This window comes from Cetorhinus maximus, chromosome 20, assembly GCF_964194155.1.
Source record: "Cetorhinus maximus chromosome 20, sCetMax3.hap1.1, whole genome shotgun sequence".
Lineage (NCBI taxonomy): Eukaryota > Metazoa > Chordata > Chondrichthyes > Lamniformes > Cetorhinidae > Cetorhinus > Cetorhinus maximus.
Genome location: NC_135898.1, coordinates 3,628,800 through 3,655,437, shown reverse-complemented (window position 1 = coordinate 3,655,437; position 26,638 = coordinate 3,628,800). Strand labels below are relative to the sequence as shown.

The 26,638-nt window shown below is 48.8% G+C and overlaps 1 protein-coding gene across 1 annotated transcript in view; it reads right to left on the bottom strand.

Moving 5' to 3' along the window:
* LOC144694624 (docking protein 2-like) overlaps positions 1–21,246 on the bottom strand; it is a 52,427-nt gene extending 31,181 nt beyond the window's left edge. Inside the window, exon 1 of the mRNA XM_078565219.1 lies at positions 21,111–21,246. Within this exon, the coding sequence (XP_078421345.1) occupies positions 21,111–21,170 (60 nt within the window). The 5' untranslated portion in view covers positions 21,171–21,246. The remainder of the gene's footprint in view (positions 1–21,110) is intronic.
* Between the last annotated feature and the right edge of the window lie 5,392 nt (positions 21,247–26,638).

Genomic DNA, 26,638 nt, shown 5'->3' with positions numbered 1-26,638 from the left:
AGTCCCGCTTCCCACTATTCAGTCTTTCTTTCCCCTTTTCAAGTATTTACCCAACTCCCTTTTGAAAGTTATTATTGAATGTGCTTCCACCGCCCTTTCAGGCAGCGCCTTCCAGATCACAACAACTCGCTGTGTGTAGAAAATAAAGTCTCCTCCTCTACTCATCTGGGTCTTCACTCTGTCTCCTCTGGTTACTGACCCTCCCACCAGCAGAAGGTTCCTAATTATTTACCCGATCCAAATCCTGCAAACCTGGGGGAAACACCCACTTCCCCGTGTCCATGTCCTTTCTGTGCTGCACCCTCAGTGAGGTTTACAACAGCCCTGAGGAAAGTCCCAGTTGGTCAATCTCCCTGGAGTCATTTCAACCTGACCCTCCCCCACCTCCTGGATTGGTTTGGCTGACAGGGGGCTCTGGGGGGAGAGTGAAGCCTGACATCCCACCTGATTCAGCCAGCCTCACAGGGCTGGATTTTGCCCTCGTTGGGCGAGCACAGCGGGCAGGCCTGGGAGCGGCCACAAAAACCACCCACCCCCGGCGATCGGAGCCGGCCGCGATCTCACACCGCTTAAGGCCTGCCCAGCGTGAAACGCAGCTCCTCACTGGCCAGGAAGGGCCGGAGCGGGGGGTGGGGGCCTGATAGCCACCGGCTCCAATAGTGACCGGGCGGCCGGTATGCCAAACGGCCCAGGCAGCCCCAGAAAGGCTGCCAGGGAAGGACCTCTGGCTGCCGCTCGGACGATGCACTCGAGTGCGGCTGCAAACGCCAGGCAGGAGGGCAAGTCGGGTGGGCACTCAGCCTCCCCCTGCTTTTCCGATGAGTGCCTCACCATCCTCCTGGAGGAGGTGGCTGCCATTCCCCAGGGCTGGGAGGAGGAGGCCATCACACCTCGCTAAGAGGGCATGGGAGGAGGTGGCAGCCCGGGTGAGAGGCCATGACCCGGTGCAGTGCACACGGGTGCAATACCGGAAGCTCTTCAATGACCTGCTGCGCTCAGGAAAGGTGAGTACCGAGTTGGCATGGGTCAGTGTGCAGAAGTGTTAAGGTGTGGCCATTTCCCTGTGGAGCTCAGGAGTGCTAGAATCTGAGCGCCAACTGTCAATCATGCCGGAGCTGGCCAAGGGGGTGAGCCCTGGCTGCTTGGACTGAGTGTCTTGCAGCTCGAGGGCCACGACTCAGATATGCCCTGCGAGGTGTTCCTCAGCTGGGGTTGGCCAGGCTGCAATGGTGCTGCAGGTACAGAGCGGACTAATCGATGCTCCTCTGATCTCTCAGGAGAAGACGAGCCATAACCAAGCTGAGAGGACAGGTACAGGCATAGGCCCACCCAACCTGCTGCTGCTCTCCCAGTTCGAGGCGGACACTGCAAGCGTAAGTTAAAGGCACCATGAGCACCAGAGGGACAGGTCACGGGTGAGTTTATATTCATTTGTGCTTAGTTAATATATACTGGTCTGGGACTTAAGACCAGAGAGGTTGACGTAAATAGTCTGTACTTGTCAAAATGAGATAAATCTGGTTTTGTCATCATGTCCTGAGTAAGCTTCACCTTTTTATTTTATTGGTGTGGGGAACGCCAGTGTGTAATGCTGGACATAAGTGGCTCTGAACTTTATTGCACAGGCACTGAGGGTTCTTTATGTTCAAATGAAAGGGTCCTTTCAGACACCCGGGATGGAGGAGGCAGCCCTGGCACGTGTTTGAAGCTGATCTTTGGTAGCCTACTGAAGGAGTGTTGGATCAAGGCGTCCCTGGTGTCCCTGCCTCCCTGGAGGTTACTGAGGTCTGGCTCCACACCCTCAGTGTTCTCCTCACTGTGGTGGAGAGGTGCTAACCCGCTGGCGCCTTGATAACTACATGTGTGCAATCGATTGCACCCTGGACACAGGGAACCCAGAAATCACTGCAAAGCCTCTGGCTCGCTCAGCCTGGCTGGCCTCGTCCAAACGGTAATAAATAAAGGTCAGTACCCGCCTGACCAGTCTCTGTCACCAGTTTGACATAACTGTGAACAGCTGATTGGGAAACGCCACACAGACCCCCCACTGACCCCGGGAAAGAGCCGGAGGCATAGAAGTTGAGGACCACTGTGACCTTCAGAGCCACTGGCATGGGGTGTCCACCCACACAGTCGGAGCTGATCTCAGGCCCAATTATCTGACAAATGGAGGTCACGCTCTCCCTAGAGAGGCAGAGCCTCCTTCAGCATTGCACCTCGGACATATTGAGGTAGCTGCATCGCTGCCTGTAAACCCTGGCAGCAGGATAGTGGTGTCTTCTGTAGCCCCTTCCGCCTTGGACTACCTGCTGGCCCTGAGCCCCTTGTGCCTGCGCCTCTCCTCCCACAGGTCCCTCCCCTGGAAGCTGCACTGGGACACCTGGCCTCCTCTCCCTTCTGCCCCTCTCCCCTTCCTCAGAGGAGGTGCCTCCAGCAGAGACCACAATCCCCATTCCCAGGGTAAGGGAAGGCTGTCTGATACCTGGAAGGGTCCACACAGTCTGAATCCTCCGGGGGCCTGGCAAACAGCAATGAGTCCTGGAAGGAAGCCTGGAAAAGCTACGAATGAAGCCCCGAACAGAGATGAGGCTGTCAAGTACCAATAAGCAACCAGCTGCAAACTATCTCCAAAACTCCTGACTACTCACACTGGCAATGCTGCTGACCATTTTATCCTGCCCTTGGATGAGGTTTGAGGAAATGTCTGCTGGCCACCTGCACGTTTTGCCCGTACGACAAGCAGAAAATCGCACAGGCGACAAAAAGTCTCAGACAATTGCATTGTTAAGGGCCTTAAGTGGCCTGTTAATTAATGGCAGGCGCTGCTCTGACACCCGTGCGTGCCCACCGAGCGAAATATCGCGCGAGTGCGCGATGACATCGGGACGCTCGGCCGACATCATCGCGCACTATTTTACTCCTGTTCGGGTCGGGCACGTGCCCGTCTGTAGGACGAAAGATTCAGTCCAGAGAGTCCATGCCAAGGAATTTCCTCTGCTATCTCTGAGCAACATTCCATTTGTCTATCCATTCTGTCGGTCAGTCTATCAGGTTATCTATATCTCTTTCTTTCCGCCTATTTCAATATCTGTCTGACGATGTCTGCCTCTATCACAATATCCATCAATTTGTCTAATGCTGCCACTACCTCGCCTGTTGAAGGGCTGCAGTGGTTTGCCATTTTGCATTCTGCAGTGTGGCTGACCAGGAAACTCTCCCACTTGCCGTCAGGCATATTGGAAGAATTTTTAGGCTGATCATCAACCTGTCTGGCCGCATTATAAACGCACCTTCCAGGGTCATCAGTGCCAAGGGTAGGGCTTGAACCTGGTGTTTCTGACTCAGAGGTAGGGACACTACCCACTGTGCCACAAGACCCCTACTTGTATAAGAAATGCCAGCGTCAATAATGTCTACATGTTAGCTTCTTCAACTTGTTTCACATGAAGAATGTCAGGTTCTGGTCGCGATGAATGGTAATTGACCTGAAATCAATTGGATAGTTTAAAGTTTAAAGGGACAATGAGTTGTAGCTGAATAATACATGTTTTACACAGTGTATACGTCCTGCCCTTATTCATAGGAGATGTGTTAGATTTGTGTATCTATTGTCAGTCGTGCACCATCGCACTCCACCCATTACACTCAAGAAGTCAAACTGCATTTTAGATTCAAAAGTACCTCTTCAAATAATAAATGCAGAAAGAAAGCAAGACTGGGTTCTTCTGATGTGAAGCCTGAAACTTACAAGTGAGTTCCTGAGCTCAGCGGCGATGTTCTCAAAGGGAATATGTGAGCACTGTTCTCAAAGGTTGGGTTAGCAGCGAAGCAACACAGCCACAGTCCATTTCCAGTCTACCCATAATGATCAATGCCACAGGAAGCCTACTAGTGGAGTGAAAAATTCTGCATCGCAGCTCACTTCCCTGAGGAGTGAACTGATCTTTGGATGACAACGCTACCACTCTGGAGGAGGTGTTGGGGATCCTTCATTAGTCAATGCCCCTTCACCATCACTCACCAATTCTCGGCAGTATTTCTATCCCCACTCCTGGGTTTTGCTTCATAGGCATTCGTAGATAAATGCACCACACTGTCGGCGGAATATTGAACAGACTGTCCTGGGACTGAGAAAACATTGTCGGGGGAATATTGAACAGACTGTCCTGGGACTGAGACCACACTGTCGGCGGAATATTGAACAGACTGTCCTGGGACTGAGACCACACTGTCGGGGAATATTGAACACATTTTCTTGGTAGATAAAAAGACCATTTAACCAGCTTGAATTGCATTAGCTTTATTGACAGTACATTTCCCAATAGCTTGGCTAACTCACAAGGAAGCAGGCATGAGCAAGGAGAGGGGCTGTCCTTACCAGGAGATAGAACCTTACCATTACCTTCACTACAGATTAACCCCAGTTAGGAATAAACCCTCTGCAGTTGTGTAATCAATCTCAAAAATGTCTTCAAGACTCAAACCATGACAGCCTTGGGACTTGTTTGGGACTTAATCCTTTTCTAGTAACAGAATTCCAAATGTTTCCAAGTGAGAAAGACCATTCAGTCCATATTAATTCTTCAATGACATCACCATCTCATCCCACCTTCCCCCCTTTAACTCTTTGATAATATCTCCAGATTCCAGTGTTTAAGATTCCACTAGTCAATCTGAGAGTCCATTCTAAGTGCTCACTCAGCGTGGAATGTGTCCTGAGACCAGTCCTAAAGTGGTTTGACCCTGTGTCCCTCTGCCCTCGTCGCACAATTTAATTCAAGTGTCCTCTGGCTGTCAATGGCTGATTAATTATGTTGTTAGAGATAGACTGGTGTTGGGCATTGTTGGGTTAATGACAGAGAGTAAAAAAAAGAGAGTCAGCTGGGACACTGCAAGGGTAGTTAAGATGCAGACATCTGTAATTCTGTAATACTGCGTCCTTTAAATAAACCTACTGACAAGGAAAAGACCCATGTTTTGTTTAATACTTGGACTCATTTATCACTGGACTATGTTGTACAAGGACCACTCCTCAGATGCTTCCTTACCAGACGAAATATTCTGAGTTTCTCCAGTCGTTCCTCGTAACTCAAACCGCTGCGAATCATTCACATAGCTCTTCTCTGCTCAGCCTCCAACACTTGAATATCTCCTCGAAGTCTGGGTGACCAGAACAGGACCCAGGTTTCAGGTGCAGTGTGACCAGAACTGGATCCAGTATATGAGGTGCAGTGTGACCAGAACTGGATCCAGTATATGAGGTGCAGTGTGACCAGAACTGGATCCAATATTCGAGGTGCAGTGTGACCAGAACTGGATCCAGTATATGAGGTGCAGTGTGAAAAGAACTGGATCCAGTATATGAGGTGCAGTGTGAAAAGAACTGGATCCAGTATTCGAGGTGCAGTGTGACCAGAACTGGATCCAGTATATGAGGTGCAGTGTGACCAGAACTGGATCCAGTGTTCAAGGTGCATTGTGACCAGAACTGGATCCAGCATTTAAGGTGCGGTGTGACTAGAACTGGATCCAGTATTCGAGGTGCAATGTGACCAGAACTGGATCCAGTATATGAGGTGCAGTGTGACCAGAACTGGATCCAGTATATGAGGTGCAGTGTGACCAGAACTGGATCCAGTATATGAGGTGCAGTGTGACCAGAACTGGATCCAGTGTTCAAGGTGCATTGTGACCAGAACTGGATCCAGCATTTAAGGTGCAGTGTGACCAGAACTGGATCCAATATTCAAGATGCAGTGTGACAAGAACTGGATCCAGTATTCGAGGTGCAGTGTGGCCAGAACTGAATCCAGTGTTCAAGGTGCAGTGTGACCAGAACTGGATCCAGTGTTCAAGGTACAGTGTGACCAGAACTGGACCCAGCGTTCAAGGTGCAGTGTGACCAGAGTTGGAGCCTGTGTTCCAGGTGCAGTGTGGCCAATGTTTTGTGCCGATTGCTCATTTACTGTCTACTGACTTTGCTGGTCACCTCCTTGCATGAGTGGAACATTTAGCATCATTTTTACCAGAATTTCTTTGGTTGCTCTCCACTCATTCGATTGCTCATCCAAAGATCCAGTACAGGGACAAAGGGCAGAAAGGTCTCCCTCAAGACTAGGGGAGCAGAGGGCATGGGCTCAGTCCTGATGAATGTCCGGCGTAAGGGACCAGCCGGTCTTTTCCTGCCCCACCATTTTGATATGCTCGTCAGACAGAGATTTGTTGCCCATCCCCAGTTGCCCTTGAGAAGTTGGTACTGGGACCTTCCCCATGAACCTCTGCAGCCTTTGCAGTGAAGATGTGACCTACAGGAGGTCCAATGGTTGGATCCAGGGAGGATGCAGGAAGGGCTGATAAATGGCCGCATTGGGATAAAGGTGTGACCAGGTGGGGAACTCTCCTTCTCAAGGTCACTTTGTGTTTGTAACACAGCCACAGGTTGTGCTGCAAGTTTCCCCCATGCGAAATGTGTGTATTTTTGTCTCCCAACGCAGACTTGTGCCCCAGCACTAACTGCCTCATCTTTGATGTGTGTAATATATGATCACGAACCACACAGTGAGGAACTGGAGAGCAGGTGCGATAATATGTCTGCCTCAACCACCATCACCAACCGTGACATGCACCTGACCCTGGGCAAAATGTAAGTGAAGACTCCTTGGCGAAGGAGAGTTCAGAAAAGGAGTCCGTTCATCAGGTTCTACTCTGAGGCAGATCGGATCACACGGGAAATTCTTCAGGCAATTACCGGGGAAGAGTAGGTGGGGTGGTTTCCCATTGCCTTCCTCGTGGGTTTTATCTTCTCCTCAGGCAGGTGCAGCCACAGAGTCCCATCTCCCCTTTACAATGTGCCATCTACACTCGCTTATCACGAGTCCTCTGCTGCCCCCACATACAGGACCTCCGCCCAGTACTGAGAGCTAGCAGCCCTGTGTCCACTCACTGGAACAGTCTACACCAGGCCACAATCTAGGCTGACACTACCGGCAGGGTACTGAGGGAGAGCAGGACTGTCGGAGGGTCAGTATTAAGCGAACACTCACTGCCGGAGGATCAGCACTGAGGGAGCACTGCATTATTGCTGGATTAGTACTAAGGGAGCACCGCACTGTCGGAGGGGCAGTACTGAGGCAGCGCCACACTGTTGGGGGGGCTGTACTGAGGGAGTGCTGCACTGTCGGAAGGGCTGTAGTGAGGGAGTGCTGCACTGTCAGAGGGTCAGTACTGAGGAAGTGCTGCACTGTCAGAGGGTCAGTACTGAGGGAGTGCTGCACTGTCAGAGGGTCAGTACTGAGGAAGTGCTGCACTGTTGGTAGGTCAGTACTGAGGGAGCGCTGCACTGTCAGAGGGTCAGTACTGAGGGAGTGCTGCACTGTCGGAGGGGCAGTACTGAGGGAGTGCCGCACTGTCGGAGGGCCAGTACTGAGGGAGTGCTGCACTGTCGGAGGGTCAGTACTAAGGGAGTGCTGCACTGTCGGAGAGGCAGTACTGAGGGGGTGCTGCACTGTCGGAGGGTCAGTACTGAGGGAGTGCTGCACTGTCAGAGGGTCAGTACTGAGGGAGTGCTGCACTGTCAGAGGGTCAGTACTGAGGGAGTGCTGCACTGTCAGAGGGTCAGTACTGAGGGAGTGCTGCACTGTCGGAGGGTCAGTACTGAGGGAGTGCTGCACTGTCAGAGGGTCAGTACTGAGGGAGTGCTGCACTGTCAGAGGGTCAGTACTGAGGGAGTGCTGCACTGTCGGAGGGGCAGTACTGAGGGAGTGCTGCACTGTCAGAGGGTCAGTACTGAGGGAGTGCTGCACTGTCAGAGGGTCAGTACTGAGGGAGTGCTGCACTGTCGGAGGGGCAGTACTGAGGGAGTGCTGCACTGTCAGAGGGTCAGTACTGAGGGAGTGCCGCACTGTCGGAGGGGCAGTACTGAGGGAGTGCCGCACTGTCAGAGGGTCAGTACTGAGGGAGTGCTGCACTGTCGGAGAGGCAGTACTGAGGGAGTGCTGCACTGTCAGAGGGTCAGTACTGAGAGGGTGCTGCACTGTCGGAGGGTCAGTACTGAGGGAGTGCTGCACTGTCAGAGGGTCAGTACTGAGGGAGTGCTGCACTGTCAGAGGGTCAGTACTGAGGGAGTGCTGCACTGTCGGAGGGTCAGTACTGAGGGAGTGCTGCACTGTCAGAGGGTCAGTACTGAGGGAGTGCTGCACTGTCAGAGGGTCAGTACTGAGGGAGTGCTGCACTGTCAGAGGGTCAGTACTGAGGGAGTGCTGCACTGTCGGAGGGGCAGTACTGAGGGAGTGCTGCACTGTCAGAGGGTCAGTACTGAGGGAGTGCTGCACTGTCAGAGGGTCAGTACTGAGGGAGCGCTGCACTGTCGGAGGGGCAGTACTGAGGGAGTGCTGCACTGTCGGAGGGGCAGTACTGAGGGAGTGCCGCACTGCTGTCTTTCCAGGATTCAGGGAGGAATGGCAAATAATCTGCGGCATTATTACAGAAACAATTTTTTTAAATTCTTTAACAGGATGTGGGCATTACTGGCTAGGCCAGCACTTTTATTGTCCATCCCTAATTCTCCTAGAGAATTGTAAGGAAGATGACTGGCCCATATCAGGAATGTGAGTAGGGGTCGTCAAGGTTGACTTGTTAAAATTACGAGGGGCTGTATTTTTCCCTCGTTGGGCGGGCGCAGCAGGTGGGCCCAGGACCCCCGCAAAACCGACTGCCGCCAGCAATCGGGCCCTTGTCACCCAGCAGCCATCCATCCAGCCGGGCTGGAGCACTGAAGAGCCCCGGCACCTGGGAGTGTCTGAGGATGTAGGCATCGTGGGAGCTGCCTGGGTACCTTGCACAGACTTGTAGAATCAGCATCCTGTGATCACACACTATCTGCACATTCATGGAGTGGAAGCCCTTCCTGTTGACGAAGGCACCGGGCTCACCCGCTGGTGCCTTGATGGCCACATGTGTACAGACTATAGCACCCTGGACACGGGGGAAGCCAGCAATGGCTGCAAAGCCTCTGGCTCGCTCAGCCTGTCTGGCCTCGCCTATATGGTAAAGAATAAAGGTCAGTACCCGCCTGACCAGCCTCTGTCACCAGCTTGATGCAACTGTGGACAGCTGGTGTGGACACTCCACACAGATCCCCCACTGAGCCCTGGAAAGAGCCGGAGGCATTGAGGTTGGGGGTCACTGTGACCTTCAGAGCCACTGGCATGGGGTGTCCACCCACATAGTCGGAGCTGATCTCAGGCCCGATCATCTGACTAATGAAGTCACGGTCTCCCTTGAGAGGCGGAGCCTCCTTTGGCATTGCACCTCAGACTCATAGACTAATAGTCGTTTACAGCACAGAAGGAGGCCATTCGGCCCATCATGTCCACACCAGTCAACAAAGACCTGACGACACTAAACCCAGTTTCCAGCGCTTGGCCCATAGCTCTGGAGGCCCTGGCAATGTCAGTGAATATTGAGGTAGCTGCATCGCTGCCTGTAAACCCTGGCAGCAGGATAGTGGCATCTTCTGTGGCCCCTTCCACCTTGGACTTGCTGCTGGCCCAGCACCCCTTGTGCCTGTGCCTCTCCTCCCACAGGTCCCTCCCCTGGAAGCTGCATAGGGACGTGGCCTCCTCTCCCTTCTGCCCCTCTCTCCCTCCTCAGAGGAGGTGCCACCAGAGGAGACCACAATCCCCATTCCCAGGGTAAGGGAAGGCTGTCTGATACCTGGAAGGGTCCACACGGTCTGAATCCTCCGGGGGGCCTGGCAGACAGCAACGAGTCCTGGAATGAGGCCTGGAAATGCCACGAATGAAGCCCCTAACAACAATGTAGCTGCCAAGTACCAATAAGCAACCAGCAGCAAACTATCTCCTAAACTCCTGACCCTCACACTGGCAATGCCGCTGGCCCTTTTAATCCTGCCCTTGGATGAGGGTTTGTGAAAATGTTCTCTGGCTGCCTGCCCATTTTGCCCGTGCGACGAGCAGAAAATCACACAGGCAAGGAAAACTCACCGTCAATTGGACTGTTAAGGGCCTTAAGTGGCCTGTTAATTAATGGCGGGCGCTACTCAATACCCGCGCACACCAACCGAGCGAAATATCGCGTGAGTGCGCGATGACGTCTGGACGCTCACCCAACGCCATCGCGCACTATTTTACTCCCGTTCAGGTCAGGCACACACCCGTCTGTGGGATGAAGAATTCAGCCCCAGGTTACAGATGAATGAGCAGACACAGGGATGTGAAAGAATTCCACAGGTTTGAATTGGGTCCAATTCTCACACGCTGGGGATGTGCAGGATTTTGAAGTCGAACCACTGGAGATCATATTAAACTAACTCCCCGAGAAGTGATTGGAGCAGGCAGCCAACTACATTCAAGCACATTACTTACAGTAATTTCAGTGCAACAGATACCCATTCCATTCGGCAGTGAAAGTCTCTGCCTTGTCTACACAGGTAGCAGAGGGCACTTTCTTACAAAGTATGAGCCCAGCTGAGCAAATTCCTCAGGACTGTGGAGTGATTTTGCCCTCATTTAAAGACCAGGGCCACGACTGTAATCGGGTTAGGGCCATCCTGACTGCATCCTGACAGAATTCACAAAATCATGGAACCACAGAATGATGCAACACAGAAGGAGTCCATTCAACCCATCAAGCCTGTTCTGGTGCTTTGGAAGAGCTATCCAATTAATCCCACCCTACCTGCTCTTAATCCAAGGCCCAGAAATTATTTTCCCTTCAATTATTTCTCCAATTCCCCTCTGAAATTCGACTGCCTTTCAGGGCGTGCATTTCAGACCATAACAGCTCGCTGTGTTAAAAAAAAACATCCTTCTTAAAAAAGCCTACAGGACAATGACCATGAGTAATGGTGTGAATGAGAGTGAGGCATTAAGTGACATTATTTGGAATAGGCAGCCACATAAACACACACACCCAAGTGTGGATACCATTTGTACTGAAGGCAGGATTTCGAGATAACTGATTCCTACTGCATCAAAAGTCAACAAACTTCAGCTAAAAGAAGAGCTGTTGGTTGGTTAAATATGGAAGGACAACAGGCAGTGACAATAACTTAACTACAACTTGCGTTGGGTGAAGATCTGACTTGATATCAAATTTGATTCAACCAAGCAACTCGATCCAAAACCAGCAATGGTCCTTCAACCATAATCACCAGCCCCCAAGCAGAACACCAAACATTAGGACTTACACGCCGTGCATAATACTCATAATCTCAGCCATGGCTCAATGGGGAGCACTCTCTTGTCTTTGAGTCAGAAGATTATAGTTCAAGTCCCACTCCAAATACCAGCTGACACTCCCAGGGCAGTACTGAAGGAGTGCTGTATTTCAAAGGTACCTTCTTTCTGCCCTCTTGGCCGATGGAAAAGATCCCATGGCATTGTATGAAAGAAGATCAGGGGAGTTCTCCCCATTGGCCAATATTTATCCCTCAACCAAAATCACGGAAAAGGATAATCTGGTTATTATCCTAAAAATTGACAGTGCTGAAAGTGGGAAGACTACCCAGTCTGGATGAGATACTTCCTCGGTTGTTGAGGGAAGGAAGGGTAGAAATTGCAGAGATACTGGCCATGATCTTCCAACACTACTTCGATGCTGAAACAGTGGAAGAAGAATGGAGGGTTGCCAGTGTTGCATCCCTGCGGGGAGAAGGATAAACCCAGCCACAACAACCCAGTGAGCCAAATGTCAAAGGTCACTTGGGACGATGTGGGTTAATGACCAAGGATGTATTTGTCAAAGGCAGTTGTGTTTGACTAACTAACCAAAGTGAGTTCTTTGATGAAGAAATGGAGAGAGTTAATGAGGGTAATGCGATTGATATTGTGTATCTGAATTTTCAGAAAGCATTGAATAAAGTACCACATAATAGACTTATTATCAAAATTGAAATGCACGCATTTGAAGAGACAGTGGCAGAAAAGATATAAAATTAGCAAAGGGACAGAAAACAGAGATTAATGTTGTTTTTCAGACTAGAGGGAGGTATATTAGGTTGTCCTGCCAGGGGTCGATATTGGGACTGCTGCACTTCTCGATATATATTACTGACCTGGACCTAGATATACAGGGCATAACTTCAAAGTTTGCAGATGCTCCTAAACTCAGAAATGTAGTAAATAGTGAACACAGTAAAAGGACAGGGGAATGGGATAGCTGAGTTGTTCTCTGAGAGATGCACTTACACAGCGATGACCTGCTCATTGCTGCTCAGTTTGAGTTCCACCAGGGCCACTTGGCCTCATACCAGTCTTGACAAAAGAGCTGAACTCCAAAGGCGAGGTGAGAGTGACTGATAACAAGGAAGTATTTGACCGAGTGTGGCACCAAGGAGCCCTGGCAAAATTTAAGTCAATGAGAACCAGGGGAAAACTCTCCACTGGTTGGAGTCATACCTAAAAGGAAGATGGTTGTGGTTGTTGGAGGCCAATCACCTCAGTTCCAGGACATCACTGCAGGAGTTCCTCAGGATAGTGTCCTCAGCCCAACCATCTTCAGCTGCTTCATCAATAACGTTCTTCCATCATAAGGTCAAAAGTGGGGATGTTCGCTGATGATTGTACAACGTTCAGGAGCATTCGCAACTCCTCAGGATACTGAAGCAGTCCATGTCCAAATGCAAACATTCAGGCTTGGGCTGGTATGTAGCTTAACATTTGGAGCACACAACTGCCAAGCAATGGCTGAACTCCCGAGGTGAGATGAAAGTGACTGCCCTTGACAACAAAGCAAGACATTTGACCGAGTGTGGCATCAAGAAGCCCTAGCAAAACTGAATTAAATGGGAATCAGTGGGGAATATCCACTGGTTGGAGTCATACCTAGCACAAAGCAAAATGGTTATGGTTAGGACATTCAGGCTTTAGCTAATAAGTGGCAAGTAACATTCTTACCACAGTGCCAGGGAATGACCATCTCCAACAAGAGTTAATCTAACCATTGTCCCTTGACGTTCAATGGCATTACCATCACTGAATCCCCCACTATCAACATCCTGGGGGTTACCATTGACCAGAAACTGAACTGGACTAGCCGTATAAATACTGTGGCTACAAGAACAAGTCAGAAGCCGGGAATTCTGCGGTGAGTAACTCACCTCCTAACTCCCAAAGCCTGTCCACCATCTAGAAGGCTCAAGTCGGGAGTGTGATGGAATACTCCCCACTTGCCTGGATGAGTGCAGCCCCAACAACACTCAAGAAGCTCGACACCATCCAGGACAAAGCAGTTGCTTCATTGACACTCCATCCACCACCTTAAACATTCACTCCCTCCACCACTGATGCACAGTAGCAGCAGTGTGTAACATCTACAAGATGCAATGCAGCAACTCACCAAGGCTCCTTCGACAGCACCTTCCAAACCCACGACCACTACCATCTAGAAGTACAAGGGCAGCAGATAGATGGGAACACCACCATCAACAAGTTCCCCTCCAAGCCACACACCATCCTGACTTGGAAATATATCGCCGTTCCTTCACTGTTGCTGGGTCAAAATCCTGGAACTCCCTCCCTAACAGCACTGTGGGTGTACTTACACCACATGGACTGCAGCGGTTCAAGAAGGCAGCTCACCGCCACCTTCTCAAGGGCAATTAGGGATGGGCAATAAATGCTGGCCTTGACCATGATGCCCACGTCCCATGAAAGAATAAAAAAAGAACGATTGACAGCAAGTTCCTCCCCGTCAGTCATGGCAATGCTGCTGTGCTTCAAGGAGAGCTTCAGAATGTCTTTAAAGTGTTTTCTTTGTCTTCCCCTGGAATATTGGCAATTTGAGAGGTGAGAAATAAGACCTAACCGGCAGGCGGGGGAGATGGTTTTCAGCCATCTCCCCCAACTGTGTCCAGTCCAGTGAAGAGTTCAGCTTAGAGGAGGAGAATTACAGACTTCAGGAGGATATCTGCAGACTGGTAAAATGGGCAGACACATGGCAGGTATAATGCAATACTGAAAATATGGAGAAGTGAAGATATATATTTTGGTAGGAAGAATGAAGAGAGGCGATCTGAATAAAATGGAATAATTTTCAAGTGAGCGGATGAACAGAGAGACTTGGTGTCAGTGGACAAATCTATGAAGATGGCAGTACAAAGTGATAAGACCATTAAAAATACCATGTAGGATTCGTCGCTTTATATTATACTAAGATAAGGCAGTGATGCTAAACCTTTATAAAACACTGGAGTAGACATGTCCAATTCTGGGCAGCACACTCCAGGAATGATGTGAAGGAGAGGGTGCAGAGGGGGGTTATTAGAATGGTGCTGGGAATGATGGGCTTCAGTTGATGTGGAGAGACTGGAGAAGCTGAGAGCAGAGAAGATGAAAGTAAGGAATACGGTTTCCTCTACATTGGAGAGACCAAACGCAGACTGGGTGACCGCTTTCCAGAACACCTTCGGTCTGTCCGCAAGCAAGACCCAGACCTCCCTGTCGCTTGCCATTTCAACACTCCACCCTGCTCTCATGCCCACATGTCCGTCCTTGGCCTGCTGCAATGTTCCAGTGAAGCTCAACGCAAACCGGAGGAACAGCACCTCATCTTCCGACTAGGCACTTTACAGCCTTCGGACTTAACATTGAGTTCAACAACTTTAGATCATGAACTGTCTCCTCCATCCCCACCCCCTTTCCGATCCCCCTTTTACCAATAATTTATAATTTTTTTAAAATATATTTTTCTTTTCCCGCCTATTTTTAAATTTATTTCAATCTCTTGTTTTATCTCCACCTTTTAGCCCATTTGGATCCCTTCCCCCCACCCCACCCTCACTAGGGCCATCTGCCACTAGCTTGTCCTGCTTGCTACCCTTAATGTCCCCATTAGCACATTCCATAGTAAATATCACCACCGTCAACACCCCTTTGTCCTTTTGTCTATGACATCTTTGGCAGTCTCTTCTTTGCCTCCACCTATCACTGGCCCCCTATCCAGCTCTACCTGTCCCACCCCCCCTTAAACCAGCTTATATTTCACCTCATTTCTCTATTTCCTTAGTTCTGATGAAGAGTCATACGGACTCGAAACGTTAACTATGTTCCTCTCCGCAGATGCTGTCAGACCTGTTGAGTTTTTCCATCTATTTCTGTTTTTGTGTCAGGTGAAAGTAATATTTGATAGGGGGTTTTAAAATCATGAATGTCTTGAATAGAATAAGCGAGGAGAAACTGTTTCCACTGGCAGAAGGGTTGATAACTAGAGGACGCAGATTTAATCTAATTGTGAAAAGAACCAGAAGTGACATGAGGAAACATTTTTTTACACAGTGAGTTGTTATGATCTGGCCTGAAGAGGCAGTTTGCCAGATTTAATTGTTACTTTCAAAAGGGAACTGGAAAAGTACTTGAAAAATATTTTAAAAAATTTTCAGGGTCTTGGGAAAAGAGTGGGAGTGTGGAATGAATTTAAAAATCCTCTCAAAGAGCTGGCACAGGAATGACGGGCTGAAGGGACTCCTTCCACGCTGTATCATTCTCAGATTCTATCTCATTGCCATTTAACGGGAGCTTGCTTAGCTCCCATTGGCTTCTGTGTTTCCCAACAGTACAGCAGTGATTACACTTCATAAGTGCCAACATTGGCTCTAGAGCACTTTGGGACCTCCTGAAGTCGTGAAAGATGGCACTCCCAACAGTGCCGCACTCCTCAGCGCTGCAGTGGAAGCGTCGGCCCAAATTACGCGCTCAGGCCTCTGAAGTGAGATTTGAAGCCACGACCTTCAGACAGAGAGGTGGGTGTTCGAGCCACTGATCTGCGTTGGTCGTACATTCTTCAATTCGTTATTTTAACCAGATTTAAAGAGAACGATTGTCATTTGCTTCCTGTACCACAGGCCCTGCCGATTTTGTAAACGGGCTGCTGACATGTGGCCCTGCAGTTGATGTGCAAATTAACTGCTGCATCAGCCAATGGGCAGGGTCAGCTCTGCAGTTCCACGTCCAAGTCCCCATTCACCGCGAGTGAGCCCAGACTCCACAGGGCAGAGAACAGGCCAAGCTTTCCCATTTAGTGGAAATTCATCTCTTCATTCCTCCTCCCAAAACGTAGCGCCTTTTCCGCATTAACGTTCATCTGACATCGTCTGACATTCATCTGTCATTGGACCCCTGGCCCAGACTATTAACCTCTCTAGGTCTTCCTGAAATGAAGTTTCATGCTCTTTATTTTACCAGCCTTCAGACCTATAACATAGATTTTGTAGATTGACAAGATCCATAGTTCCAAGTGTTGTCACAGTTTTTGTATCGGCTGTTGGGACAGTCAGTCTGCAGACAGCTAAATCCCACAAACAGCGCCGAAATAACAGCTCAGCTTATCTCTCTTTTGGCTGGTGCTGGTTTCAATCAGTGAGGATACCACAGGAACTCAACTTCCAACATTTTCTTTCACATCCACCTTGGCTTATGTGTCATCTGAACGACAATTCTCCTCCGTCATTGGAGCACTCCCCAAAATGTCAGCTGTGGGTTAATGTACTCAAGTCTCTGGAGTGGTGTTGGAACCCAGAATCATTCTGACTCAAAGATGGGAGTACTGATGACTGAACCAGGACTAACACTGAGCCAAGCTCCCCTCTGAGATGCCAGCGATCATATTTTGCTTTTAATTTTATGAGCATACTGAAAACAGCAAATAACATGTGTCCAGCTTACCTGGTGCTTGTTCAGAGTCAAAGGGCTGATGCGTTTTAAAAACCCATTAATCCCCCACTCCTGTCCTGCTCAACAGACATTGGGACTGGATTTTTGGGCGAGTACATTTCAAGCAGAGCTGAAAGCTGCCTGAAACATCTCTACTGGATCTGTGATTTAAAGTTAAGGTTCTCGTCCCTGTTTTCAAATCCCTTCATGACATCCCCCCTCCCCTGCCTTGGTCATCTTCTCCAACCTTGCAACCCTCCAAGATCTCTGTGTCCTCCAATTCCGGCCTCTTGAGTATCCCTGATTTTAATCGCTCCACCATTGGCGGCCGTGCCTTCATCTGCCGGGGTCCTAACCTCTGGAATTCCCTCCCTAAACCTCTCTGCTTCTCTACCTCTCTCGCTCTTCTTTTGCTAACTCCTCCTGATATCTCTTTCTTTGGCTCGGTATCCAATTACAATTGTGAAGTGCACTGGGGATGTTTTATTACGGTGAAGGAGCTATATAAATGCAAGTTGTTGCTGTGTGGTAGAAGTGGATATTTTATGTCACAATATTGTGTATGTATTGCAGCTGCTTGTTCTATGTATCTTTGGGGCCAATAGACCAAATGGGTTGATTCGAGAGCCTCAGAATTAAGCCTTGCTTAGAATCTACAGCACAGAAACACACAATTCGACCCAACTGCTTCATGCTGGTGTTTATGCTCCACACAAGCCTCTTCCCACCTCACTTCGCATCTCACTTGGGTGTCCTCGGGCTGGCATGGACAAGATGGGCCGAATGGCCTCCTTCTGTGCTGTAACTTTTCTATGGTTCTAATGTTGTTGCTTATTTCGAGAGGAATTGAATGTAAAAGTAGCAAATTTATGCTTCAGATATATAAAGTATTGGGGAGACGACACCTGGAGTACTGGGCACAATATTGGTCTCCTCATTTAAGGAAGGATGTAAATGCGTTGGAAGCAGTTCAGAGAAGGTTGACGAGACTAATGCCTGGAATGGGTGGGTTGTCTTATGAGGAAATGTTGGACGGGTTAGGCTTGTGTATCTGCTGGAACTTAGAAGAGTAAGAGGCGACCTGACTGAAACAGATAAGACCCTGAGGGGTCTTGATAGGGGTGGATGTGGAAAGGGTGTTCATATGTCCCTCGACTCCTTTCTCCAACATATGTTTACCCGGCTTCCATTTCCATGAAGTGTTTTGAAACACTGGGGAGACATGTGAGGAAGTGCTCGTGCAATGCGAGACTTGGTCTCTTTGTCAAAGATGCAAAGTTGTGGAATGTTTGCCGAGAAGCAAATCACTTTCATTGCCACATCGTTTGACAGTCAAATTTAATCCAATTCATTGCTCTGCCTCTTGGCTATCTGAACCCAGCAAATTGTCTCTCAAATCTTGTTCACATCGATTAAGAATCTTTCGTCAGATAACAAGGTTGTTGGAATTACAGTAAACCTGCTCTGATAATAACTTTCACTTCAAATACTTCACACACTGAATTACTCAAAAAGTGCATTGATTATTTACACAAATATTCTGTAGCTGCACCAACATCAATAAAATAAAAGACAGTTACTCTCTTTCTGGCAATATTGCTTGTGGAAGAGAGAACTTTCATTTCTACCACACCCTTCACAACATCAGGACATCTTAAAGCACTTTGCAACCAATGAAATATTTCTCAAGTGTTGTAATGCAGGCAACGCGGCAGCCAATTTGTGCACAGCAAGCTCCCACAAAGAACAATGGGATCTTCAATAGTCATCTGAACCATTGGATCAGGCAGTTTGGTCCTCCGTTCAACATTTCCTGACAATCATAGCATCTCCAACAGTACAACCCTCCCCCAGTGCTGCACTAGATTTGTCAGCCTAGATCATACACACAGGGCCTGGGGTGGAACTCAAGCTGACAATTTCTGATTCAGAGGCAAGAGAACTATGAAATGGGACAGGCTGATATTTGCAATAACTGTCGGTCTCCTGATGCCATCTGGATAGATATCATTTGGAGGAAGAGAGTTACATAGTTGAAATTTAAAAGATTTGAGTTTACGGAAATCCAAGTACATTAAATATTTCGATCATCTATGTGTGTGTGTCTGTTCGTGTGTGTGTGTGTGTGTGTGTCTGTCTGTCTGTTCATGTCTGTGTTTGTGTGTGTGTGTCTGTCTGTTCATGTCTGTGTGTGTGTGTGTGTCTGTCTGTCTGTCTGTTTGTGTCTGTGCGTGTGTGTGTGTGTCTGTTCATATGTGTATGTGTGTGTCTGTGCGTGTCTGTGACTGTTCATATGTGTGTGTGTGTGTGTGTGAGTGTGACTGTGTCTGTGAGTGTCTCCGAGCTTGTGTTTCTGCCTGTATGTATGTGTGAGTCTGTCTGTGTGATAAAACCTATCAATAATTTTGTGCGAGGACAGGTTCGGGAAGAGTATGTGTCACTATGGCTGCAACCTGCACGAAACGCTCTGCTACAGACCTATTGGAAGCAATCTCAACCGCACCCTCTGGGTAGGGAACTGACTGGGTCATGTCAGAAGCCAGGTTTTCACCCCACCCAATATTGTCCCCTCCATTGATGTGAGTGAAATTACACAGAAACCATCTTCTCTGCCGTGCGTGGATGTTGACCCAGGAAGCTGGCACTGGGTTAGCACTGCCAGTGTTGCAGGCACTAATTCAAACACAATCTGTTTTCTCAAATTATTCTTATATAAAGTTCGTGGAAGTCCCCACAGCGTCCAATTCACCAGGGGCGGGATTTTCAGTTCGATGGGTGGGTGGGTGGGTGCAATCGGCGGGCCCAAGGAACAGACTGACGACCACGATTGGCCCTTGACCACGATTTCACACTGGCTGGCCAGTTAACGGGCAGTCAGCGTGAAAGGCACGCTGGAATGCTCAGCGCTGCCAGGGTTGGGGGTGGCCGGAGAAGAACGGGCGCTGATGTAAGTGCAGGCGCGGGCGAGCGGGGGATGAAAGAGAAAATAATGTCCGCAGATCGGTCACCTCAAAGTACAGAGAGACGTCGGGACGTTCGCCTGACGTTTACAGGCGCTGCTTTACGCTCGAGTGGGTCGGGCACGCGCCTGCACACTCGAGCTAAAAATCCTGCCCCGGGGCACAGTCGTCCGCTCAGCAGACTGAGTGAGATGGCGTGGAACCATCGGCGAGTGTCACCATTAGGCCTTTTGAAAATCACTGCTTTAAAAGCCACACACCCATGTCCACTGCTCTTCATCGCAAAACTGGGACATCAGCTTAAAAATATGGGAAACTGGTCACTCCAAGTCTCAGAGCAAATGAGGTTCTAAGCATTGCAGTTTGGAATGGCTCCTTTAAGGCACAGGCCCCACTTAAGAAGCATAACAGCATCAGAAATAGGAACAGGAGTAGACCATTCGGCCCCTCGAGCCTGCTCTGCCATTCATTATGATCATGGCTAACCTTCTCGTGTTTTGATTTCCACATTCCCATCTAACCCCGATAACCTTTGATTCCCTTGCCTAACAAGAATCTATCTACCTCTGCCTTAAAAATATTCACTGACCCCGCCTCCACCACCTTCTGAGGCAGAGAGTTCCAAAGTCGCACAACTCTCAGAGAAAAAATTTCTCCTCGTCTCTGTCCTAAAAGGGTGACCCCTAATTTTAAAACAGTGCTTCAAAGACTTGAGCCCACGAGTTCAGACAGAACTCACAGTGCAATACTGAGGGAGTGCTGCACTGTCGGAGGGTCAGTACTGAGGGAGCACTGCACTCTCAGAGAGTCAGTACTGAGGGAGTGCTGCACTGTTGGAGGGTCAGCACTGAGGGAGTGCTGCACTGTCGGAGGGTCAGTATTGAGCGATCGCTGCACTGTCGGAGGCTCAGCACTGAGTGAGTGCTACACTGTTGGAGGGGCCTTTTTCAGAGGAGACATGAAACCAAGACCCCGTCTGCCCTTTCAAGTGGAAGTAAAAGATCGCACAGAATTATTTTCAGGCAGAGCAGGAGAGTTTTCCCAGTCTATTTAGTACATATTCCTCAAGCAACATCACTAAAACGAGATTATCATTGCTGTCTGTTGCACCTGCCTGCGTACAAATTAGGAGCCGTGTTTCCCTCGAGTACAACTTCAAAAAAGTGCTCAAGTGACTGTGAAGCACTTTGGGATGTGACAGGTGCTGTAGAAATGCAAGTTGTCTCTTCCTTTAATACTGGAGCTCAGCATGGCTGCTACTGAATCATGTAAATATGCCTCATTTAAATAAACAGATCCAACAAGAATTTCATACAAATCTTTCACAGCTTCAACCTCCAAGTGCTAAAGGAGGAAGCTCAACAAAATAACTCTCGGGAACTGCCTCAAAATGCCCGTCTGCCCACCGCCCCCAACACCTCAAATCGCCTCCCACCAAAAAAAATACAAGAGAGTGTTTTTTTTAAAAAGCACCTTTTACCTTTCCAAATTTCTGCTGCAGCTGAACATGAAACACTCCCTGCTTTATGGCCTCTTCCATTTTGTGAGGTTCATCCTCCTGTGCCAGATCACAATCACCTCTCAGATGTCAGCAAGCCCAGGCTCAGGAACTGTGGTTTTCACTGTGCTTGCAAACGTCAGCTGTCTGTCTCACCCCGGAGGCGGGCGTTCCACGCAGCTCCTAAAGCATTGAACCTAAAGCCTTGCCTGAAGTGCCCTGAGATGGAGCGCGCGCTCTCAAACAACGCAGTGATACCCAGAGAGCGGTGAGAATGGGAAACTCACTACCACAGGCAGTGGTTGAGGTGAATAGCAGATACATTTCATACATCTCGCGTTACCACGAAACCTTTTTGTTATTTAATCTCTCCTGTCCTCCGCCCTATTGCAGATCCTTTCGTTCCCTCTCCATCATTCGGCCTTTCAGGAGACCTTTCTAATCCCTCTTACTCTCACATGCTCATCTCATTTCCTTTGGAAAGCATTTCAGAGCTATTTGTCTCAACCATACTCTGCCATGTGAAAGGTGCTATAAAAATGCCCTGGGAGTGCAGGGGTTGGTGATGGTTGGTCTACAACACCTATTTTCAGCGTCAGAAAGTTAGGTTACCTGTTTGCAAAACAAGCTTGGAAGACTCTGGGAGGAGGAAGCTGCATTTGAATAGCTGCATTTATCACATTCACACGCTGGGGAGCATCAGTATCAGTGCTTTGGGCATTAGCGATGGCCCTTTTATCCTCTGTAGCCAAGTACAACCAGTATGGACCAGAGGTAGACGCAGTCAAATCCAACTGAACACTGCAATGGGGTGTTTCTCTGGATCCCTCCAGTCACCAAAGTAACATTCGTGCCACACAAGTGCCAGGTAATGACCGTCTCCAACAAGGGAGAACCCAACTATCGCCCCTTGACATTCAATGGCATTACCACTGCTGAATCACCCACTATCAACATCCTGGGCATTACCATTGACCAGAAACTGAACTGGACTAGCCAAATACTACGGCTGCAAGAGCAGGTCAGAGACTAGGAATCCTGTGCTGAGTAACTCACCTCCTGACTCCCTGAAGAGGGTACCCCCTCCAATCCTGCAACTACCACATAGGCCAGTTGAAGAGGAGAAGTTACAATCCCCGATCACACAGCGACCACAGAGACTCAGGCTTCCTTTAACCGGTTTTATTCAAGCATATGCAAGGGAGCCGCAATCATTCCTAAGAATAAAGACACAGCTCCCAGATTGATTACATTTCATTACTTTTGTAGTTTTTCCTATTACAATACATTTGAGTACATTTGAATACATCCAATCGGTAACCAACACACAGGTACCATGTTAACACTATCCTATTGAGTACATAAACAAATGATTTTGCTACCCAATTATTCTAAAGGATGTATACATAATTATATTATCCAATCAAAATTAAAACACATACGCAAAGACCTTGGTTCTCACAGCTCCAGACTGCTTGTGTTTCATCAAAGCCCCCTCTTTGTCTATTGTATGTCCTCCCATAACTAAGCTAAAACCATCTGCCCCGTCCCTACCTGAGAGAGGAGTACACTTAATCTAACTTTATGTCATGTTTTATCTCCACTCCAGCTCCCAAGGCCTCACAGCACCGTTGCACCACTCGAATTGTCCTCCCTGTGACTGGACATTAGCTCATCTCTTGAAACTGTGTAAGTCACACAAAAACTCAAAGCCTCTTTGTGTGCAATGTCCATCTGCTTACCCTCAGCTGTCAATAGGTTTAGCATCAATGGCTGCCTGGGGATTTTAAGTATGTTCAGCAAATTCTTACTGTGTTCTCCTTTTTTAATATATATATTTAATTTCCCCATAACACTCCCCAAAGCCTGTCCACCATCTACAAGGCATAACTCAGGAGTGTGATGGAATACTCCCCGCTTGGCTGGATGAATGCAGCTCCCACAACACTCAAGAAGCTCAACATCATCCAAGACAAAGCAGCCGCTTTATGGGCACTATATCCACAAACATTCACTCCCTCCACTACCGACGCACAGTAGCAGCGGTGTGTACCATCTACAAGATGTACTGCAGCAACTTATCAAGGCTCCTTCGACAGCACCTTCCAAACCCACGACTGCTCCCATCTGGACAAGGGCAGCAGATAGATGGGAACACCACCACCTGGAAGTTCCCCTCCAAGTCACTCATCACCCTGACTTGGAAATATATCGGCCGTTCCTTCACTGTCACTGGGTCAAAATCCTGGAACTCCCTCCCTAACAGCACTGTGGGTGTATCTACACCACATGGACTGCAGCGGTTCAAGAAGGCAGCTCACCACCACCTTCTCAAGGGGCAATTAGGCCAATAAAGGGTGGCCCAACCAGCGATGCACACATCCCATGAATGGATAAAAAATACATATATATTTACTGCCCATGCTGTCATACATCACCCTCCCCCCCCACCCCACCACCCTATCCACACACCACAAAGCTACAACACTTCACCAAGTCCAGCAAACATCTTCCTATCCGCTGGTGTCTCAAAAATGTGCCTCCACTGCTTGAGGACACACAAGCTCTTTCGGACCCCTCACTTAACCAATGCAACTCCAACCCAGATAAAGCTTTGAAAGCTGAAGGTCATTCACAAGAGGTCCCAAACAAACAGCTCGTGAAAGAGCCAGTGCCGAACCCTGGCTTCCACCTCCAACAAAGCTCAAGAGCAACCTTAAACCTCATCCGCACAAACCATGGCAGATCTGGAGTCTTGCTGAGCAAATGGGAAGTGCAAAGCCCTCCGGTTTGCGACCGTGATCATGCAGAACAGATGATGGAACATGTAACAATCAATGGCCAGCTCACAACCCAGAAGGAACAACCAGTAAAACTTGGGAAATGACTAGTACTGGTCCAAACTGGTCTTGTATACCTGAAAATGTAACTCCAGTTCAGACCAGTACCAGCTATTTCCTGTTTTTTTCCTTCTGGGGAATATGAAGGATGTAGCACAGCTATACGCTCTGCTTCCCTTGACCTAATCAAATGGCTTATACACCTGAATATAAAACAATAGTTGGTGTTGTATATCTACATCAGCCAGAAGAAAGAGAGGATCTCCTCATATCTCACAAACGCCTTCACATCCAATGAGACTATGGAAGCAAAGGGAGCAGCCATTTTGCAAAGAGCAAGGTCCTCAAACAGGAAATGAGATAAATGGCCAGATAATCTTTTTTCAGTGATGTTGGTTGAGGGATGAGTGTTGGCCTGGGGTCCGTGGGGAGATCACCCTTGCTCCAAGCCCAGCTAACACACATGTTCCAGGCTGGAAAATCTCTATACCGGCTCTCCCAGTAACCATCACTCTCACCAAGAGGGATGGCCATGCCCTGAATCAGCTGGCATCAAGCGATGCCATCATGTCTGTCAGCTCTATGTTAGTTTTCCGGAGGACGGTATTCATTGGCGACGGAACATCCTTTGGCAAATTGGTCCTGAGCTGTTGCCAAATTCGTGGTTTTTCTGTTCAAAATGGTGACACTCGCTATCCAAAATCTCCACTTACACCATTGCACACAGGGTTGCCGCTCTAAATGTTGAAATTGGAATGCAAGAATGACAGTCGGCCATTCAGCCCGTCCATACTGTTCGGCCACAGCATTTAAATCCATGGCTGGTCGGGTAGCTCAGCTCCATCTAGCCACCTTCCTCTGAAGGTCACCTCATTCTCAGGAGTTGACATGGAAGTGCTGAAGCTCAATGAAAGCACCACACAACGTCGTTTATCTCCCGGGTTTCGCTCGCAGCTGAGTCTTGAGGATCAATCTTCAATTTCTGGAAAACTTCAGGGCAATCCCAGAGGGTTGGCCACTCTACATCGACCACCCGACCACTTCAGCAGAGTGTTGCCAACAGAAGCCACCGGTCTCCTCACACAGGGTAGAATATACTTAACTCTCAGGGGGCAGCAATGAAGGTTCACTAGACTGAATCCTCAGATGAGAGGTTGAATAGAATTGGGCCTAGCATCTCCGGAGTTTGGAAGGATGAGGGACGATCGCATTGAGATGTTTAAAATTGTTACAGCGTTTGATAGTTGGGGGGGAGCTGAGAGGCTGTTTCCCCACCCCCTCCCCCCCCACAGCTGGAGAGTCTCAAAGACAAGGTCACAATCTCAGAAAAAGGGGTCAGCCATTCTGGACTGAGGTGTGGGGAAATTTCTTCACCCACCTGAGCGAGCTGTGGATGCTGAGTCATTGAGTTTGTGAAAGACTGGGATCGACAGGCTTTTGGACACTAAGGGAGTCACAGATATGGGGATCGGGCAAGGCGGTGGAGTTGTGGTAGAATATCAGCCATGACCTTAGTCTATAGCATACAGGGCTACGGGGCCAAGTGCTGGAAAATGGGATTAGAATTGATAGGTGTTTGATGGCTAGCCCGGACACGATGGGCCGAAGGGCCTGTTTCTGTGCTGTATAACTCTATGACCTTAGTAGACAGCGGAGCCAAATGGCTGATTCCTGCTCCTATTTATTATATCCTTCTGTATCAGACAGAAGCCCCACAAAATGCCTGGAGCACGATCAGTACAGCGGTTTGTTTATTTATGAAACTGGAGTCTGTGGGGGAGAAAATTTTATTTCTTTGTTCATCTTTATTCAGCGGCTGAGCAAACTAATGTTTAATTATCAGCCCAAGGGGTTTATTTTTAACTCCTGGTGAGCAACACCACGGCTGCAGCACGTCTTAAGACAAAAAGATTGGAATTTCAATCAAAGTTACCTTTCAAAAATATGCATTTTACCTTGACCTTCCAAGGTACCCAGAAGGACAGAACAAGACTTGTAACAGTTCCGAATGGCAGCCCCAAGTCACCTGCAGCCCAACATTGGCTCCTCGATTCACTGTTTTACGACTTGCATTGCGCTGCCACCCAGAGAGCGGATTCTGTAATTACACCTTGGTATTTCGCCCGACAGGGATTGTTATTTCTCGAGCACCTTTCACAACCTGTCCCGAGCACTTTGCAGGCACGCAAGTCCTTGTTTCAAGTGTTGCTGCTGTTGGGAAACATGGCAGGCAGTTTGCATGGCAAGGTCCCACAAACAGCAATGTGTCGGTGGCCAGATCAGCCGCTTTGGTGATGTCGGCGGAGGAGTACGCTCGGGGAAAATGCCCATGCTTTTCCTTAAAATGGGGGTCATGAAACCCTTTACATCCACCTTTCGGGGCCGACTGGGGCCTCAGCTTAACTTCTTATCCGAAAATCGTGGAACCATGTCGCCGTTCCTTCACTGTCGCTGGGTCAAAACCCCTCCCTCCCTAACAGCGCTGTGGGCGTACCTACACCACACGGACTGCAGCGGTTCAAGAAGGCAGCTCACCACCACCTTCTCAAGGGCAACTGGTGATAGGCAATAAATGCTGGGCCTAGCCAGCGACGCCCACATCTCGGTGAATGAATAATGAAAAGGAGCTAGCAGCTCTTACAGTGCAGTCCTCCCTTAGTGTTGCATTGG